Here is a 19,074-nt window from a genome sequence, read left to right on the forward strand (position 1 = left end):
TTAATAATTGTCATATGATTTCTGCACATATTGATACATTTATAGTCAGCTGTGTATGAGAACGTTATAATGAGAGTAAATAACTATAGGATTCTGCTGTATATAAAGAGACCAGTCATACATATTACTATAAGGCTACAGATACAGAGACTCATCCCGTCCTGTGTGACAGAAGACTAGAGAATGGAAGCCAGACCCAAGTTGAAGCTTTATCATGTGCATGGGATGGATTCCAGGGATTTCCTTAAATGTTATTTTGATTCAGAAAGTGCATTCAGAGAAGAGACAGTGGTGTTTATTATGGAGAAGCTGCACAGCGCATTAGTAACAGGTTTGTACCCAGGATAAATTGTTGCTTTATCTATATAATATGGTTATTCTGAGCACAAGAACAATGAAATGGGTGACTTTACAGTGTACAGGCAGGGGTGTAGTGTGGGCAAAACCGGTTGAGCTGCTGATCCGGTGCTTTTTTTTTTCTTTAAGAATTTAAAAAGTAAACTGCCATGATCGCCCAGGATGCAGTTAATTTACCTCCACATGGAATACCGGCAGTGGAACACTGCCACCGGAATCCCGACATCAGTTGAGATGCCAGTGCTGGAATCCTGACAGCCGGCATTCCGAACATATGTATAGCGGGCCAGGTTAACTTTTAGCCGCGGGGGAGGGTTAGGTTTAGACACCACCAAGGGGGGTTAGGTTTAAGCTGCGGGGGGGGGGAGATAGGGTTAGGCTGCGGGGGGTTATGGTTAGGCACCACCAGCAGGAGTTTAGGGTTAGGCGAGCGCTCGATTTCTGACCACCATGACTGGTTTGCGCATGCGCATTAAGACCCATACGCATGCGCAGTTGTGCAAACATCGCTCATAGCGAACGAGCAGCCGCTTACGAGCGGCTCTGGATCAGCCCACTGTTCCGTCCTTCATTAACATGTACAGCCTCACATGCAATATCGTGTAATTGATTGTGCAGCACAGCCAATCACACAATATTGCATGCAACCGTGGGAACGCTCAAATGGGGCATACACACTGCACGATATGGCTGATTTGTTGTTCCGATTTGGCTAAATCGACCAAATTGGGCCGATAATGTGCAGGTGTGTATGCACTCTTAGGGTTAGGGTGCGGGGGGGTTAGGATGCCGGAATAGAGGGTTAGGGGGAGAAGGGGGAAAGTTAGGATACATACCTAGCCCCTGCTGGGATTCTGAGCATCGGGATGCCGCTGTCTGTGTTTTCCCAGCCTGCATCCCGACTGCTAGTCTCCCATACCCAACCCATTGGCCAGTCCACTGGTCCCAAATGGAACTGCAGATGTACAGAGAAATAATGCTGGCACTGTGCTCAGGGCCAGGGAAACTCACACTCTGCTAATGGTCTGACACTGCACCACTGGAGGAGTGCAGTAACCAGCCACACGGATGCAACACTGAGGAAAGGAAGACATCAAGGAGTGGAGCAGAGCTGGTAAGAGCTGTAGAAAAGACAGAATAAGGAGACTGACCGGAGAGGTGGGTGTGTGTGTGGGTGTGCTTGTGCGCTTGTGTGTGTAGGGAGTGGAGTAATGATCTTACTTCCATGAGTGTATCAGTGCTCAGGTCCATGTTACTGAAGTGAGACTTTGAGGTAAATGTAATAGGGTTTGAGATTTTTATGTGGGACAAACTCGAACCTTCTCACACATTTAAAGGTCTGAGTTTGTCCCACAACTCATCAACTGTAATAGCTTGTGAACTTGTGAGTTCGAGGCTATTACATTATGCAAGTGTGTGAGAGTTCTCTCCTATGAAAACTCGGACCTTTTAATGCGACTAGCATTATAAGATCTGTTATACAGAAGCCTTGACAGATCAGCGAGACCCATGAAAGCTTCTATGTTAAAGAAATAAAAATAGTAAACAGTAAAAGAAAATGACGTGAAGGTTCCCCCCAAAAACCATAACCAGTAGCAGGCTCTGTTGAGCCTGTCCTGGTTCATAAAATACAGCTGGGAAATGCATAGGGTTCCCCTGTATTTTAGGAACCAGCACAAGGCTCTGTTCAGCCTGTCCTGGTTGTGGAAATACAGGGGACAAAATTAGTAGGTGTCCCCTGTATTTTCCATAAGCAGCAAATGACTCTCTCTAGCAGAGGTGTAATGTCACAGCCGGGGAACCCTTTCACCGGGTCCCCTGGCCAGAGCATTACATCTGACCGCTAGTCAGCCCAGGCCGGAAATCCATGGGGAGGTAGAGACCACCAATAAAGGAGTTCTCTAGCAAGCCTTCCCCACATGCTGGTACTTTGCAGTGGCGTCACAAGGGGTGCGGGGGGTGCGGGCCCACCCGGGTGTCACCCGCCGATTGGGTGACACCAAAGTGCAGACTCCCCCTCTGGTGACAGGAGCCGGGTGCTGCACTGTAGAATTACATGCATCACTCGGCTCCTGTCACAGTGAAGGAGCCAGCACTACAAACACACTGGTCCCCGGGGGCAGCCCGCAACTCCTGGACCCCCCGGAGACACTAAAACCAGGGTTCAGGTGCGCGGCCCCGTCCCCACATGTGAGGCCCTGCCCACTTGTCCTGAGGCCCCACCCCTTTCCCCGGCGCTCCTGCTTGTACACCCGCACCGGGTACAACTAAAGGTGAGGACGCCACTGGTACTTGGAGAACCAAAAATACCAGCATGCGGGACTTTAAGGGCCTGCCGGTACTTGTAGTTCACTTGCCAAAGAAATATTAAAATAAAGACAAGACTCACACTCCTTGAAAGTAAAATTTTAATAAAGCTAAGATGCACATTCTCATTCATGAATACTCACTTAGAATCCCTGTAGTCATTCACATCTACTTGTACAGTAGAATCCACCACCTGTAAAAAAATAAAAATAAAATCAATACTCACCTATTCCTAGTGCAGATCATGTCCTCTTCACTCCAAGTAGACCTCCACGCGGTTAAAAACTAAAAACGCACACCCAAAACCAGGTCGGACAGGAGGAAGGGCACGTGAGTTTTGACATTACAGGATCCACCACCCAGTCAGCAGGCACCTCCGTAGAAGCTTATAGGAAAGGGTCCTGGACTGCACACCCTGAATATATATATAATGGGAGGTGCCACCTGTTGAGACTATTATTGCAGGCACAGAAACATAGGAACTTACCGTTGATTGGCTCTGAGCGGTCAGCCTGTCTGTCACACTTTCCCTCATATACTTCATTGGTGGGAAAGCACCATTGAAATCTATTGTGGGAACCGCTACATTATAGCCTATGATGGGAATCGTAAGTTTAATAGAGGCAGTGCCCACTGATTGGCTGGTGGCTCCTGTAATGACAGGACTCACGTGGGTCCCGATCATTCGTGTGGAGGAAGAGTATGTGTAAACACATACCATTCCTCCTGTCCGACCTGGTTTCGGGTGTGCATTTTTTTTGTTTTAAACCCGATGGATGCCTACTTGGAATGAAGAGGACATGATCTACACTAGGAATTGGTGAGTATTAATTTGTTTTTACAGGTGGATGTGAATGACTACAGGGATTCTAGGTAAGTATGCGTGAATGTGAGTGTGAGTGTGAATGTGAGATGTTTGCTATAATGAAAAGCTCCTGGTTCTTAAAATACAGGGGCCCCTACACATTTTTCCTCCTATATTTTAAGAACCAGGACAGACTCAACAGAGCCCGGGGCTGGTTATGCTTGTGGTGGGGGGGAACGTGCACATAATTTTATTTAAATTTTTTCACAGACAGAAACATGCATGGATTTCACGGATCAGTGCATCTTTCTGTGTTAATCAGACCTGCTGAGGATAGACTCAGTAGCCTGAAGCAGGTCTGTTTTCTCTCAAGTTGTCAGGAAGTGATAGTGTACGAGTTAAACACTCGCACTTTATTACATTGCCCAACTTTATGCTCAAAATGGCAAAAACCTCTGGATGCGGGTTTTGCCACTGTGAGTTGCAGGGGTGTGAGAAACATGTGAGTTTGCATGTTCACCCACCCTATTACATAGGGTGAGTTCTGAAAAAGAGTATAGCTCTATATTTGCACATTTTTCAAACTCGGACCCTATTACATTTATCCCTAGGTCTCAGTCTGTCCATAGCCTCACACCCTGTAGTAGCCTGCAGTAGCCTCTGTCTTACAGAACCATCCTGTTATCTCATGGCCTCTCTCCCTTAACTATTTGTCCAAAAGAAAATCACCAGGTACCACCATCTCACCTGTCCCTGATACCTCACCATAGGTGTGCGCAGACTCAGGCAAAGGGGTGTGTGAAACAAAACCCCTCCCCCCCATCACAGGCTAACCCACCCTACCCCCCTGGGACAAACACTACTGCCCTAACCACACCCCCAGTGACATACACTACCCGCCCTACTCTTAACCCCAGTGACATACACTACCCACCCTACCCTTGACCCCAGTGAAATACACTACCTGCCCTACCCTCCGGCTCCACTGACATATACAACCCATGCTATCCCCCCTACCCCGGCACCAGGGATATACACTACCTGACCTACCCCTCTGGCTCAAGAGAGATACACTACCCACCCTACCCCCAGACCCCAAAATATACAGTACCCACCCCCAGCCCAGACTAATACACTACCCACCCTGCCCCTTGGATCATACACTACCCACCCTAGCAGACCAAGGAACATATACTACCAGCCCTACCCCCATCCACAAGGACATAAACTATCCATCCTACCCTCCCAGTGACAGGGACATACACTATCCGCCCTGTCACCTCAGCCCCAGGAGCCTACACTATTCACCCTACATCCCCATGCTCCAGACACATACATTATCCACCCTACAACCCATGCCCATACATTATCCGCCCTATAACCCTCCCCCTCAGGACCCAGGGACATACACTACCCACCCTACCCTCAGACCCTAAAAATAGCAATACCCCCATCCCTGGGATCCAGGATATACATTAAAACCCCCAGTCCCCCTTCTCCTTGAACACATACATTTTGTCTGCAAGGTTGAGAATATAATTAAATAAAAAAATTACTCCTTAATTAGTGCTGTCCTTTCTGTACACTTGCTGCAACTTTGCCCCATGTGCTGACTACACCCAATCCCCAGACACACTTCTATACTGCAGGATGGGGGGCACCATAGCATGTGCCTGCTCTGGGTGCCGCAGCTCCATGCAGCACCTCTGTGTACAGGGATAACTACATCTGCCTTGCGTAATGGGAACAGGTGACACTTTCCCTGCTCACAGAGAGATGTCATTTACAGACGTCACTTCCATTCACGGTGCTTTGTCTCTCAGGTGGAAGAGAGCTAACCCATTATGCACACAGCAGGTGTGATATGTGTTACCGGCGGGCGCATGGCCGGCGGTTCAATTCCTGACAACGGCTGGCCGACAGCGCTGGAAATCCTGATCATCCTAAAGGTAAGTATCAACTAACCTAACCTAACCCCCCTAACCCTAACCCTCCTTAGGTGTGCCTAACCCTAACCTCCCCCCTGTGCCTAACCCTAACCCCCCCTCTAAGTGCCTAAACCTAACCCCCCCTTCCCCGCTGCCTAAACCTAAGTCCCCCGGGGGGGTGCCTAACCCTAACATCCCCCAGGGGTGCCTAACCCTAACATCCCCTGGGGGTGCCTAACCCTAACCCTCCCTCCCCCTAGCCTAACCCTAAACTCCCAGGGGGGTGCCTAACCCTAAGTCCCCACCGGGAGCCCTAAACCTAACACTCCCCCCCGCGCGGCTGTCCGCTGTGGCACCCGGCATCCGCTCGATCGGGATGCTGGGCGCCGGGGGTAATAGTGTGGTATATAGCTCCAAACTATTGTATTTTACAGTGGAACTACAGGTGTCAGCATGCCTGTCGTTTGGCACTTGTGGAACTACAAGTGCCAGCAGGTGGCCGGTACCCATAAACCCACAGTAAAATAAATAGTTTAAAAAATACAGTACACACACACCATATACAGTACAACTTTATTACAATCACCTACCTCACGCACACATACTTACCTACTGCCAGCTGATGTGTCCACTTGTCCCATAAAATCCAATGGGAGTACCTGGAATAAAGATCTTATACTCACTGCCATCCTCTCTGTAGCATCCCCGGACTTGGCAACAAAACAAACCGACTGACCCGAAACCATACGGACAAGTATTGGTTGCATTGTCACACATACCAATACTTCGCGAATGTCAGCTGATGAGCTACTGCGGACATGGCCCGCCAGCCAATCAGAGGCTGCTTTACATATAGTAGCCACTCATTGGCTGGGACCCACATGTAACCAGCCAATGAGCGGCCGCTACATGTAAAGCGGCCTCTGATTGGCTGGTGGGCTGTGGGATTTCCCAAAGAGGCCCATCAGCTGGCATTTGCAAAGTATTGGTTTGTGTGACAATGCATACCAATATTTGTCCGTATGGCTTCGGGTCAGTTAGTTTGTTTGTTGCCAAGTCCAGGGACGCAACAGAGATCACCGCGAGGATGGAGGTGAGTATGGGATCTTTATTCCAGTTACTCCCATTGGATTCTACATGGACAAGGGGACACACCAGCTAGCAGTAGGTAAGTATGTGTGACCCGGTAATAGGGTCTCCTGGCTGTTGCCTTACTGACTGGTAGGTTTGGGTACTGTGCTGGTTTAAAATATAGGGGAGCCCTATGCATTTTTTCCCCCTATATTTAAAATTAGGACTGGCCCTGCAGCCAGGTGCTGGTTCCTAAATTACGGTGGAACCATACACTTTTTTTCCATGTTATTTTAGATCCAGAACTGGCAGAGCAGTCAGGGGCTGGTTTTGTGATTTTTTGGGGGCCCACGTAATTTTTTTTGAAATTAGCACTTAAAACAAACTTTCCATTATTAAACATACACAAATCACACTGATCTGTGTATGTTTGATGGAAACTTACAGCTCAGGAGGTGGTACATTTGCATCTTCTATTGACTCCCCAATTGTGCTGCAAAAATGGCCAAATAGAGCAAAACGAATAATGGTCAATTATGCTGAAGTGAATGAAAAGTACTTCCGATTTGAGCCGATGGTGTATTCATTTCTAGTTCAAAAAAAGCAGAGTTTGCTGTATTAACCAACCTGATTTCACCCCCAAAAAATGAAAAAATTACCAGAGTTTAATAGTAATTTCCCGATAAGCAAAAAAATGATATTTTCACCCGAGATTGCAATCTCTCACCAACATGAATCTTAGTAAATTTACCCCTATGGGGTGTAGTCAAATGAGGACGAGAATAGCAAAAAACAGCCCCTCCAGAGCATGACCAATTTTTCCTAAAATCCACAATTTTAGGAAAAAAAGTTGGGAAATGCTCTTAGACCCCGACAGCACCCCTTCTTAAGACTAATTAAGCAATTGGAAGTTTCCATTTTGCTTAATTAGTCAGTAATGCTCACCTTCCAAAGTGCTGTCTTCTGCATCCAGCGTCAGGACCCCGTCTCCTGCAACAGTGGTCAGTATGTCAGTATGTGTCAGTGTTTGTCAGTCTGTATGAGTGAGTGTGTGACCCCCGGCGTATGTGTGTGTCCCCCCAGTGTCAGTGTGCCCCTCCCCCGTAGTAGGCGCTGGGAGAACTACATCTCCCAGCAGCCCTTGTGCCTCCCTGCAGCCCCCGGCACTCCCAGTAGCCCCCTCTCCAGTGAGGAGAGGGAGGGGATGCCACCGGGAGCCACAGATACCACCGGAGACCCCCAGGCAGGTAAGTGAAGAATTTTTATTTAATTTTTTTATGCAGCGTAGGGTTTTCAGCTCTGAAAACCCCACGGACACTTTTTTTTACTTGGATACCGCAGGTATCGGGAGCGGGCATAACTGCGATAATCCAAAATTGGGCGTGAGGTTTCTTCTCGCTAAACCTCGCGCCCAATTGAATATGTCCCTAAGTGTGTGTATTTTCTATTTCTATGCTTGAATGTATGTATACCTATATTTCTGCATATATTATGAATATATGTGCAAATATGTACATGGGGTCTCTATGTTGGTGTTTTTATATGTTTATGAGTATATGTTTATGAGTATATGTTTATGAGTATATGTATATGAGTATATGTGTACCTATGTCATTTATTATTATTTATTTATTAACATACTACTTATATAGCGCAGCAAATTCCGTTGCGCGTTACAATTTAAAGCAACATTAACATTTTACTGGGTTGTAAAAGACAGACAGACAGACAGACATATGTAAAAGACATACAATAAGGTAAGAGGGCCCTGCTCGCAAGCCTACAATCTATAGGCAAGCTTACAATGTAATGTATAGTACAAACAGGTGGCATGTTTTCCACAATTAAAGGGAATATTATACAAAAAACTTATATACTTAAAGAACTGTTGCAATAATTTTATAAGTTTCTGATTTAATATACATGTACTTGCACAATAAACTAAGATAAAAATTTTAGTAAATTTTCATTATGTACTTGAAAAACTTTGTCAATTATATTATACGTTTTAAAATGTATTTTCAGTCAATAAACTGAGAAATTAAATGTGAATTATGGGCCTGATTCAGAGCCGGTCGCTATTTGCGGTCGTTCGTTCAAAACAAAGGGGTGGCTATTCAAATGAACCGTTCGCTCTTTGCGGTCTGTTCACGCCTCTAGGTATGAACGAGCGAACAAAACTTGCGGTCGTTTTTTTGGAAACTACGCCCCCTGGCCGCTCACATCCTACGTCATGTCCGCTATTTATTAGATTAATCGAGTACATTGACCAGCGTATGAACTGCTCGCTATTCTTGTGGTTGGTTTTTGCTACCACAATTTTGCGAGCAGTTCTGGCTATAAAATAACCCAGTGACGTGGTCAATGACGCTGCTGTATTAATTATGCACACCCATAAAACGCCGGTTTTGACCTTTAAGCACAACTGCGTGCTTAATTCCACTCCCCGTTTTCAAGCACCTTCCGCTGTTACCACCCACATACGCCTCCTCATGTCACTCAGATTATCAGGCATTTGCTATTTTGCGAGCACATGAATTTCGACCACACTGACTGGTTCGCGCATGCGTATAACGATCCGTACGCATGCGCAGTTGGGCAAACATCGCTCGGAGCGAACGAGAGGCCGCTTACGAGCGGCTCTGAATCAGGCCCTATGTTTCAAACTCATCTTTTATTACCCGATTCCATCGTATTAACATACAATCTAGTGATTTTCTAGTGAAGCATTTTTCGTAGGTATGTTCTATGTACAAATTGGCAAAATCTTTGCCACGGGCATACTAGTTGAGGAAAAATATATAATGTATCGGGTATATAGATATATAACATGTCACACAGGTGCTATTTTGTTATACTTGCTTTTTTTGCCAACACAATGTCTCATGTATACCATGTGCCCATTACAGTCACACAGCAGTGGGAAATGCATTAACTCTCAGATTGCCAGTTATTTATTTCATTGGCATAGATGAAGGCACCCAGGATTATGCCAGGAAACATACACCATGAGATCTGTATCAGTATATGACCAATGCTGTGACTCACATTATCTATCTTTGCCGCTATCTCACTGTAACTATATAGAATGTTACATTTCTTCTTATCTGAATCTTCCCTGCAGGTCGTATTAAAGGAGAAACTTTGATTGACATCAGTATCGGATCCATCGTTCATCATCTTTTTGTTATCAGTGAATTTTTTAAAGAGATCACTATACTAAAATTAAAAGAGTCCTGTATTCTGGAACTCAACAAATGGGTGAACACCCGCACTGGGGCTTTTGATTGGACCCATGCATCTAAGATTGTTACTGAGCTGGGAGGCATCAGGTAAAATATGATTCTAAACATAAAAGAACATAACGGATGAAACTATTTAAAAAATAATAACAAAAATGTAACTTTAAAAAAATGACTGTTTTAGTTTTAAATGGAGATCAGGGAGATAGATGACAATAGTGAATATTTCCTAGTTGGCGGCTGGTATTCCTCCTGATTCAAGAGTTCCAGTTGTGCGTGTTATTTTCTTTTTGTCTGTTTGGTTTGTTTTGTGGTATAAAAAAACTGAAGTGAAACACACAATTCTGCAATGACCCTTGAACCTGCTGTATTATATAATATAATGGTGTTATTATTTTAGTGTGGAAGAACAGGAAAAGGAAGAAAAGTTGAAGGAAACAATTAAGCGCATTGTGCAATTTGACTTCAGCAAAGAAAACTTCACGGATCCGGTGATGTTACCACAAGCCGACTGTATAGTCACTGCGTGGTTGCTGGATGTGGTTTGTCTGGACCAACAAGATTTTATCAAAATCCTGAGGAATATGTTAAAGCTGCTTAAACCTGGGGGATACTTTATTATAATTGGGTGCCTAAATATCACATATTACACTGCTGGTAATGATAGGCTACATGCATTTACTTATGATGACATATTTGTAAAAAAGACCCTCACTGATGAAGGATTTGAAATCAGCTCCTGTGAGTTACTTGATGGTAAAGTAAAGACTGATATAATAGATTATAAGCAATTGATGGTCCTCACTGCTGTCAAAGGGGGTTGGGTATGCGATCCCAGCACACACAATGCTGGCAGACAGAATCCCAGTGCTGGAGTCACGACACTGGAAATTCCAACGCATACAGGTAAGTAATTTAACACTTCCCATAACCCTACCCCTAATTTAGCCCTCCCCTTCTGCAACCTAACTCTAACCCTCACCTCCTGCAGCCTAACCCTAACCATCATCTCCTGAAGCCTAACCCTAACTCTCCCCCCAACAGCCTAACCCTAACCCTCCCCTTCTGCAACCTAACTCTAACCCTCACCTCCTGCAGCCTAACCCTAACCATCGTCTCCTGAAACTTAACCCTAACCCTCCCTTCCTGCAGCCTAACCCTAACCCTCATCTCCTGAAGCCGAACCCTAACCATCCTCTCCTGCAGCCTATCCCTAACCCTCCCCTCCCACAGTCTAACCCTAACCCTCCCTCCCACAGCCTAACCCTAACCCTCCCCTCCTGCAGCCTAACCCTCCTCTACTGCAGCCTAAACCTAATCCTTCCCTCCTGCAGCCTAACCCTCCTCTACTGCAGCCTACCCTAACCCTCCCCTCCTGCAGCCTAACCCTAACGCTCCCCTCCTGCAGCCTAATCCTAACCCTCCTCTCCTGCAGCCTAACCCTAACCCTGCCCTCCTGCAGCCTAACCTAACCCTCCCTTCCTTCCTGCAGCCTATCCCTCCTCTCCTGCAGCCTAACCCTAACCCTCCCCCCTGCAGCCTAACCCTAACCCTGCCCTCCAGCAGCCTAACCTAACCCTCCCTTCCTTCCTGCAGCCTATCCCTCCTCTCCTGCAGCCTAACCCTAACCCTCCCCTCCTGCGGCCTAACCCTAACCCTCCCCTCCTGCAGCCTAACCCTAACCCTGCCCTCCTGCAGCCTAACCCTAACCCTCCCTTCCTTCCTGCAGCCTATCCCTCCTCTCCTGCAGCCTAACCCTAACCCTCCCCTCCAGCGGCCTAATCCTAACCCTCCCCTCCTGCAACCTAACCCTAACCCTCCCCTCCTGCAGCCTAACTCTTACCCTCCCCTCCTGCAGCCTAACCCTAACCCTCCCATCCAGCAGCCTAACCCTCCCCCTAATGCCTGACCACTAAACCTAAAACCCACTGTTGGGATTGCAGTTGCCAGGATTATGACTCCTTTCAGGATTCCAGAACTGGGATTCTGGGCACCGGCACTGTGTGCTCTGGGATACCAACTACATGCATTCAAAGGGAATACTTAGGTTGTTGGAGTTGTGGCCATTGGCTGGAGGGATGATTTCTTCATAAGCTTCCTAATAACTACTGATCTACCTTAGTTATTATTACCTTCTATAACTCTCAGCCATTTACTAAATCTTACATACTGAACAGCTCTTAACATGTGACATATATAAACTTTTTAGTTAAGTAATTTTCAGTAAATGTTAATTGTATTTTTCCTCATGTTTCTAATAATCCAAAATTATAAAAAAAAATTACCAAAATGGTTTGATTTTGTGTTTTTTATTCAAGCAAGGAGTATATACTGGGTAGAGGTTCTGCTACTATAATGAAAAGGTGCCAGCCAGGTTCGTATCTCACTCGTCTTTGTACAGATGTGTCCTGCTACATCTTTGCTGCGTACACGGAAAATCGCACCATGCATGGCGCGAGGCATGCGCCCACGAGCAGATTCGCGCACTGCATTCGCACCCACGACTCCATAGGATTGCATTGCGTGTCATAGCATTCCATAACGCATGCTGCTACGGGTGATTGCATGGCACGATGCGTGCGCACATAGTACGATCGGCAAGGATGTAAGAGGACACATCTATAGAAGTTAAAATGGACTAGTCTAGTGACACAAGCTCCAGGTAGGACTAATATTCTATAGCAAGATTATGGTAGAATAATTAACTGTTTTGGAAGAAAAAAAAACATATCTATACCCTCCCACTGTTTTGCTTTCTCTGTCTATACTGTATCAGGGTAAAATGAGGAAACATTTGGACTGAAAAATATTATTTGTTTTTGTGTTTTGTGTAATTAGTCCTACTGCAAACTTATTTGACCAGTGTGTTTTATTTTTGTCAGTACTTCTCAATTGCTATATTATTATTGAATTTTAAATAGTAGGCTTTTATGGCCATCTAGTGGCCTCTCTTTATAATTGCAATGTCAGTTTCCACAGTAATAGATCTTTGCATTTCTCCTGTTCGTAAGAACCCTAACCTTCTCCTCTCCCCCTCCTAACCCTAACCCTCCCTTAGTGGTGCCTAACCCTAAAACTCTCGGGGTGGTGCCTAACCTGAATTCCCCCCTGTGGTGCCTAACCCTAAAACTCCTAGGGTGGTGCATAACCCTAAGACTCCTGGGGTGGTGCCTAAGTCCCCCAAAGTGGTGCCTAACCCTAAAGCTGGCCACACACTAGAACAACTTACATCCAACCAGCCAACTTGTTGATTGGTTGGAATGAAAATCTGGTAAGGAATGGGAGTAAATGATGATCAGAAATTTACTCCTAAATGCCAGAAAACAGATGAAAATGGTAGTCAGACAAGTTTGTTAAATGTTTGATTTAAACTATTTGTTTATACAACAGTTTTGGTCCATTTTTCAGCGTCTGGGAGCAAGTTGCTGATTGTATTCCTTACCAGATTTTCATTCCAACCAATCTACTAGTTGGCTGGTTGGACAGATAATCTTTAGATGTGTGGCCAGCTTAACCCTCTCTTATTGGTGCCTAACCCTAACCCTCTCTTATTGGTGCCTAACCCTAAGACTCCCGGGGTGGTGCCTAACCCTAAGTCCCCCTGTGGTTCCTAAACCTAACCTCCCCCGTGGCTAAGTGCTTCCATTTGTCACTTACCTTCATTCGGGATGGAGGCTAGTCGGAATTTCAGCACCTGGATCCAAACACCTGTCGGTATTTGGGCGCCTGCATTTAGACACCTATCGGGGCTTTAACCGTCTGCATTTTGTCTGGCGGTATTAGCAGCGGTGGTATGCTAACTACATACTGTTATAATTACCTACATACTTGGGCTGTCTATTTTATCCTACTTTATATAGGAAAATACCCCACATTTTCCAATGCACTTTACCATACCTGAAAGAGTCTCAATTTAGCTGGAAAAGGAACATAAATGTAGATTATTTGTCATACACTTTTTTCCAGCATTTATGTTATATTTACTGAACAGTGTTAAAATTGCTTATGTAACACACCTTTCACCTCTAAAAGGACTTTAGGTTCCCAATTTGCTTTACTGTCTAGAATGTACCCATCATTAACATCCCGTTAAGTCATACTTACCTACTCCCCCGAAATGGTCGGAAGCCTCCTGAAAATCGTGTGGTGCCCAAGAACACCTGAATGGCTAGGCAAGTCTCCTGGAACCAGCCGCCGCCGGCCTGCAACCCCCGTGCCGCCCACACTCCCCCTGTGACCGCCCACTTACTGTATAGCATGGACAGACCTCAGCACCAACCGGGAGTGATGTGCAGCGTGAGCGGACCTCTGTGCTATCTGGGAGAGATGCACAGCGCGAGTGGACCTAAATGCTAGCCTGGACAGACACCGGAAAGGTAAGAAAGTGGTTTTTAAGGACAGGAGAGTGACGATATCTAAGTGGGTTGGGTGAAGCAGACATGTGATCTATGGTCTCTGGATAGTCCTGTGACCTCACTGAGATTAGTAAGGAAGCTCGTTCTGGCTCCAAAGATGTTAGCAGCACCGGCAACCCCTGCAATAAATCTGCAGATGTATTGTCCAAATGTGAAAATATGATCAATAGCAAATGTCTGTTAGTGGGAAAATGCGTTTCCCCGATATGATCATCAGTTTCTTCAGAAGGCAAATGAATTGCTATTCGCAATCTGTACAAGGAAGAAAGTTCAACATACATGACAGCTGCTTACTATACCCTCAGGGCCATGGAGAGATATTTTTGTGGACCTTATTCCTGATCTACTGTCTTCAAATAGGTTTACCACCATCCTAGTGTTCGTTGACTGCTTTGGCCCATATTATGTCACCGACCAAATTAACCACCACATCACAGATACCTCACTTATTCATCATAAACATCTACTGACTTCATGGATGTCCTGATACCATCACTTCTGACTGAGATTCCCATATCATCGCCGGGATATGACTCACAAACAATTTAGCAAACTGTAGGTTAATCAATCTCTGGAGCAAATCTTACATATCTTTAGTAATGGGCAACAGGAAACTTGGTCACATTTCCCACCATTAGCAGAGTTTGCTTATAACAATGCTCAGCATTCTATAGTGTTGTTTAGATCATCTTTTATTAATTAGGGATATCATCCTCTAACTCTTCCCATGTCCGATTGTTCGGAAAATGTACCAGCAGTCCTAGAATTGCATGCTGCGTCAAAGGAAACATCGAAGCTGAACACCAACATGAGGTACAGAAGGTGGTTCCAGCATTTTCCTTGTTTGGATGCTTTCTCCAAATAAGTGTCCTGGAAAATGTGGGAGAGAAAGTGCAATATAGTGCATACAGTAATGATAAAGGAGATTATATGTAACCTCAACCTTGATGAATAGGAAGCAAACATTGGACAAACTCACACCCTTGTTCTAGGGTGGCTGCATAAGCAATGTGGAACACTATGGGGTACATTAACTAGGGTCGATTTTGGTATATTTTAAAATGTTGCACAATTTGCTTTCTAGTTTGCAATTCAGAGATTTACGAGAGTCAAAACTGACCAAAAAAATGACTTTAGAACATCGGACAAACAATCGATACTTTCACATAGACGACATTACAAACTGGAGATTTACAAACGGTTGGTTTGTATAGCAACTAGGGGTGTGCACCGGCCACTTTTCGTGTTTTGTGTTTTGGATTTGGATCTGGATCTTTCTTCGTGTTTTGGATCTGGATTGGTTTTGCCAAAACCACCCTTCCGTGTTTTGGGTTCTGGGTTTTGTGTTTTGGATCTGTATTTTTTTGAAAAAAAGCATAAAAACAGCTAAAATCACAGAATTTGTAGGTTTTTCTGCTCCTATGCTATTAACCTCAATAACCTTAATTTCCACTCATTTCCAGTCTATTCTGAATACCTCACACCTCACAATAGTGTTTTTATGTCCAAAAGGTTGCACCGAGGTAGCTGGATGACTATGCTAAGCGACACGAGTGGGCGGCACAAACACGTGACCCATCTAGGCGTGAAACTGCAGTGGCAGACAGGATGGCATTGAAAAACTAGGCCCCAAACTGTACATAATGCAAAGAAAAAAAAGAGGTGCAAGATGGAATTGTCCTTGGGCCCTCCCACCCACCCTTATGTTGTATAAACAGGACATGCACACTTTAACAAACCAATCATTTCAGCGCCAGGGTCAGCCACACAACTGTGGCTGAAATGATTGGTTCGTTTGGGCCCCCACAAAACAAGCTGGCAATTTATCTGTCCCTGCACAAACTGGCTCTACGGAGGCAAGATGTCATCCTCATCCTCCTCATCCACCGATTCCTCACCCTCTTCAGTGTGTACATCCTCATCCTCACAGAGTATTAATTCGTCCCTGCTGGAACCACAGGTCCCTCTGTACGTTCTGGAGGCTGGTCTCCCTGGAAGAGTTGATAATTCATTTTATGAACATCATCTTCTCCACATTTTGTGGAAGCAACCTCCTACGCCTTTCGCTGACAAGGTTCCCGGCTGCACTAAACACTCTTTCGGAGTACACACTGGAGGGGGGGCAACTCAGGTAAAATAGAGCCAGTTTGTACAGGGACCTCCAAATTGCTTCTTTTTCCTGCCAGTACAGGTACGGACTGTCTGACATCCCTTCTTGGATGCTGTCACCGATGTAATCCTTTAACAGACAGACGCACGTTTGTCACTTCTGCTTTGAGGATTCAAGTGCGGCTACAGCCCACACAATTCACAAAGACAGAAAAAAAAAAAGAATATTTTTATTGTTTGTGTAGAACACTTTGAGGGTGTCACCACCCTTTAACAGACAGACGCACGCTTGTCGCTGCTGCTTTAAGGATGCAGGTGCGGCTACAGCCCACACAATTCACATAGACAGAAAAAAAAAGAACAATATTTTAATTGTTTGTGTAGCACACTTTGAGGGTGTCACCACCCTTTAACAGACAGATGCACGCTTGTCGCTGCTGCTTTAAGGATGCAGGTGCGGCTACAGCCCACACAATTCACAAAGACAGAAAAAAGAAGAAGAATATTTTTATTGTTTGTGTAGCACACTTTGAGGGTGTCACCACCCTTTAACAGACAGACGCACGCTTGTTGCTGCTGCTTTGAGGATGCAGGTGGAATCTAGACGGGATTTGGAACCGAGGACACACTACCTCCATCAATTGTCTAAATCCCACTGCACTAATGTCGGATACCGGACGCATGTCTAACACCAACATAGCAGTCAAGGCCTCAGTTATACGTTTTGCTTCAGGATGACTGCTGTCGTACTTCATCCTCATCGCTAGGGACTGTTGGAGGGTCAATTGTTTAGTAAAAGTAGTGATGTTCCTACAGCAGCAACAGCACTAGGAGGAAGTGGTTCTTGATCTTTCCCTATTTTATTTTTATCGGAGAAAGTTTGGTCCTCCATTTATGTTATATTGATCTATATACGTGCGGCAAAAGCGCACACAAACACAGAAAATATTTTTTTATTTTTGCTGGAGAGTAGTGCACTTTGTGGGTTACACCACCCTTTAAGAAATGAGCCAGCCGGCTCTTTACTTATGGGACACAGGCGCACGCTTGGCGCTGCTCCTTTGTTGATGCACGTGCAGCCACAGTGCACACAAGTCACAAACACAGAAAATATATATTTTTTTGGTTTAGAGTGTACTTTCGGGGGTTACAGCACCCTTTAATGGTCTAGCCAGCCGGCCCTTTACTTATGACACAGGCGCACGCTTGGCACTACTTTGTTGATGCACGTGCGGCTACTGCGCACACAATTCACAAACACAGAAAATAATTTTTTTTTTGGTTTGGACTGGAGTGTACTTTGGGGGTTGCAGCACCCTTTAATGGTCAAGCCAGCCGGCCCTTTACTTATAACACAGGCGCACGCTTGGCACTACTTTGTTGATGCACATGCGGCTACTGCGCACACAATTCACAAACACAGAAAATAATTTTTTTTTTGGTTTGGACTGGAGTGTACTTTCGGGGGTTACAGCACCCTTAACGGTCAAGCCAGCTGGCCCTTTACTTATGACACAGGCGCACGCTTGGCACTACTTTGTTAATGCACGTGCGGCTACTGCGCACACAATTCACAAACACAGAAAATAATTTTTTTTGGGGTTTGGACTGGAGTGTACTTTCGGGGGTTACAGCACCCTTAACGATCAAGCCAGCCGGCCCTTTACTTATGACACAGGCGCACGCTTGGCACTACTTTGTTGATGCACGTGCGGCTACTGCGCACACAATTCACAAACACAGAAAATAATTTTTTTTTTGGTTTGGACTGGAGTGTACTTTCGGGGGTTACAGCACCCTTAACGGTCAAGCCAGCCGGCCCTTTACTTATGACACAGGCGCACGCTTGGCACTACTTTGTTGATGCACGTGCGGCTACTGCGCACACAATTCACAAACACAGAAAATATATTATTTTTTTAGCACTTGGGGGGAGCACCCCTGATGGACAGAGCACCCCCTGGACAACACTACAGCACCCCTTTAGGACTGGGACACTGCACAGGACTTTGGAGTGGACACAGCCCCTATGGAGAACTGACTGCACAACACAGTCCAGCCAGCCCCTATGGACTTTGAAGTAGTGGACACAGCCCCTATTAACAACAGCAGCACAGCACAACACAGCCAGCCCCTATGGACTTTGAAGTAGTGGACAACAGCAGCACTACACTACACTACACTACACAGCCCTAACTCCCATCCTCCCTCTTCACTGTCCACAGCCGAGTGAGAAAATGGCGCCGACGCGGGTACCTTATATAGGATCCAAAACCCGCGAGACTCGGAAGGCGGGATGATGACGTTTTGCCTCGATTTCAGATCCGAGTCAGGCGGGAAAAGTCGAGCCTGATTCGGATCGGACTCGGATCGGGGGGGCTCGGGGGGGTTCGGATTTCAGAAATCCGAACCCGCTCACCCCTAATAGCAACCAAAAACGATATTGCCATTTTCGACCGATTGGAATGACATATCGTTTAAAAAGTGCCCCCAAAAGCACAACCAGTCCTGGGCTTTGGAGAACCAGTACTGGTTGTGCTAAATAGCGACATAAGCACAACCAACACCGTGCTATTCAGAGCCAGCCCTGGTTGCCAAAATACAGGGGACAACATAGGGGCCCCTTGTATTTTAGTTACCTTTGCAGTTCTCCCCATTGACTTTAATGGTGGGAACCGCTCATTGTCTGAGAGGCGGAAGACTCGCCTCTCTCAGTCAATGAAAGTTCAGAACTGGGATTTCTATAGTGAAATTCTGCCACTGAGCTATCATTCGGGTAGTACCATCCTTAGAGGACAATACTAATGTCCACTGGTTCAGGTTTTTTGATTTGCCAAGCC

The 19,074-nt window shown here is 45.7% G+C and overlaps 1 protein-coding gene across 1 annotated transcript; it reads left to right on the top strand.

The window, feature by feature from the left end:
- The first annotated feature begins 183 nt into the window (after positions 1–183).
- On the top strand, positions 184–19,039 carry LOC148509687 (indolethylamine N-methyltransferase-like). Its single transcript, XM_088442951.1, has 4 exons — positions 184–331; positions 9,593–9,800; positions 10,111–10,616; positions 18,882–19,039. The coding sequence occupies exons 1-4, from the start codon at positions 184–186 to the stop codon at positions 19,037–19,039; spliced, it is 1,020 nt and encodes a 339-aa protein (XP_088299077.1).
- The last annotated feature ends 35 nt before the right edge of the window (positions 19,040–19,074 follow it).

This window comes from Taudactylus pleione, unplaced genomic scaffold (genome assembly GCF_031769625.1).
Source record: "Taudactylus pleione unplaced genomic scaffold, aTauple2 ptg000318l, whole genome shotgun sequence".
In the NCBI taxonomy this organism is placed as follows: domain Eukaryota; kingdom Metazoa; phylum Chordata; class Amphibia; order Anura; family Myobatrachidae; genus Taudactylus; species Taudactylus pleione.

Bases quoted from the DNA above. Each gene is read 5' to 3' on its own strand.
- LOC148509687 (XM_088442951.1), top strand. From the start codon at position 184: ATGGAAGCCAGACCCAAGTTGAAGCTTTATCATGTGCATGGGATGGAT. The intron at 9,801-10,110 runs GTAAAATATGAT...TTATTATTTTAG, and splicing joins ACTGAGCTGGGAGGCATCAG to TGTGGAAGAACAGGAAAAGG. The intron at 10,617-18,881 runs GTAAGTAATTTA...TTACCTTTGCAG, and splicing joins GGAAATTCCAACGCATACAG to TTCTCCCCATTGACTTTAAT.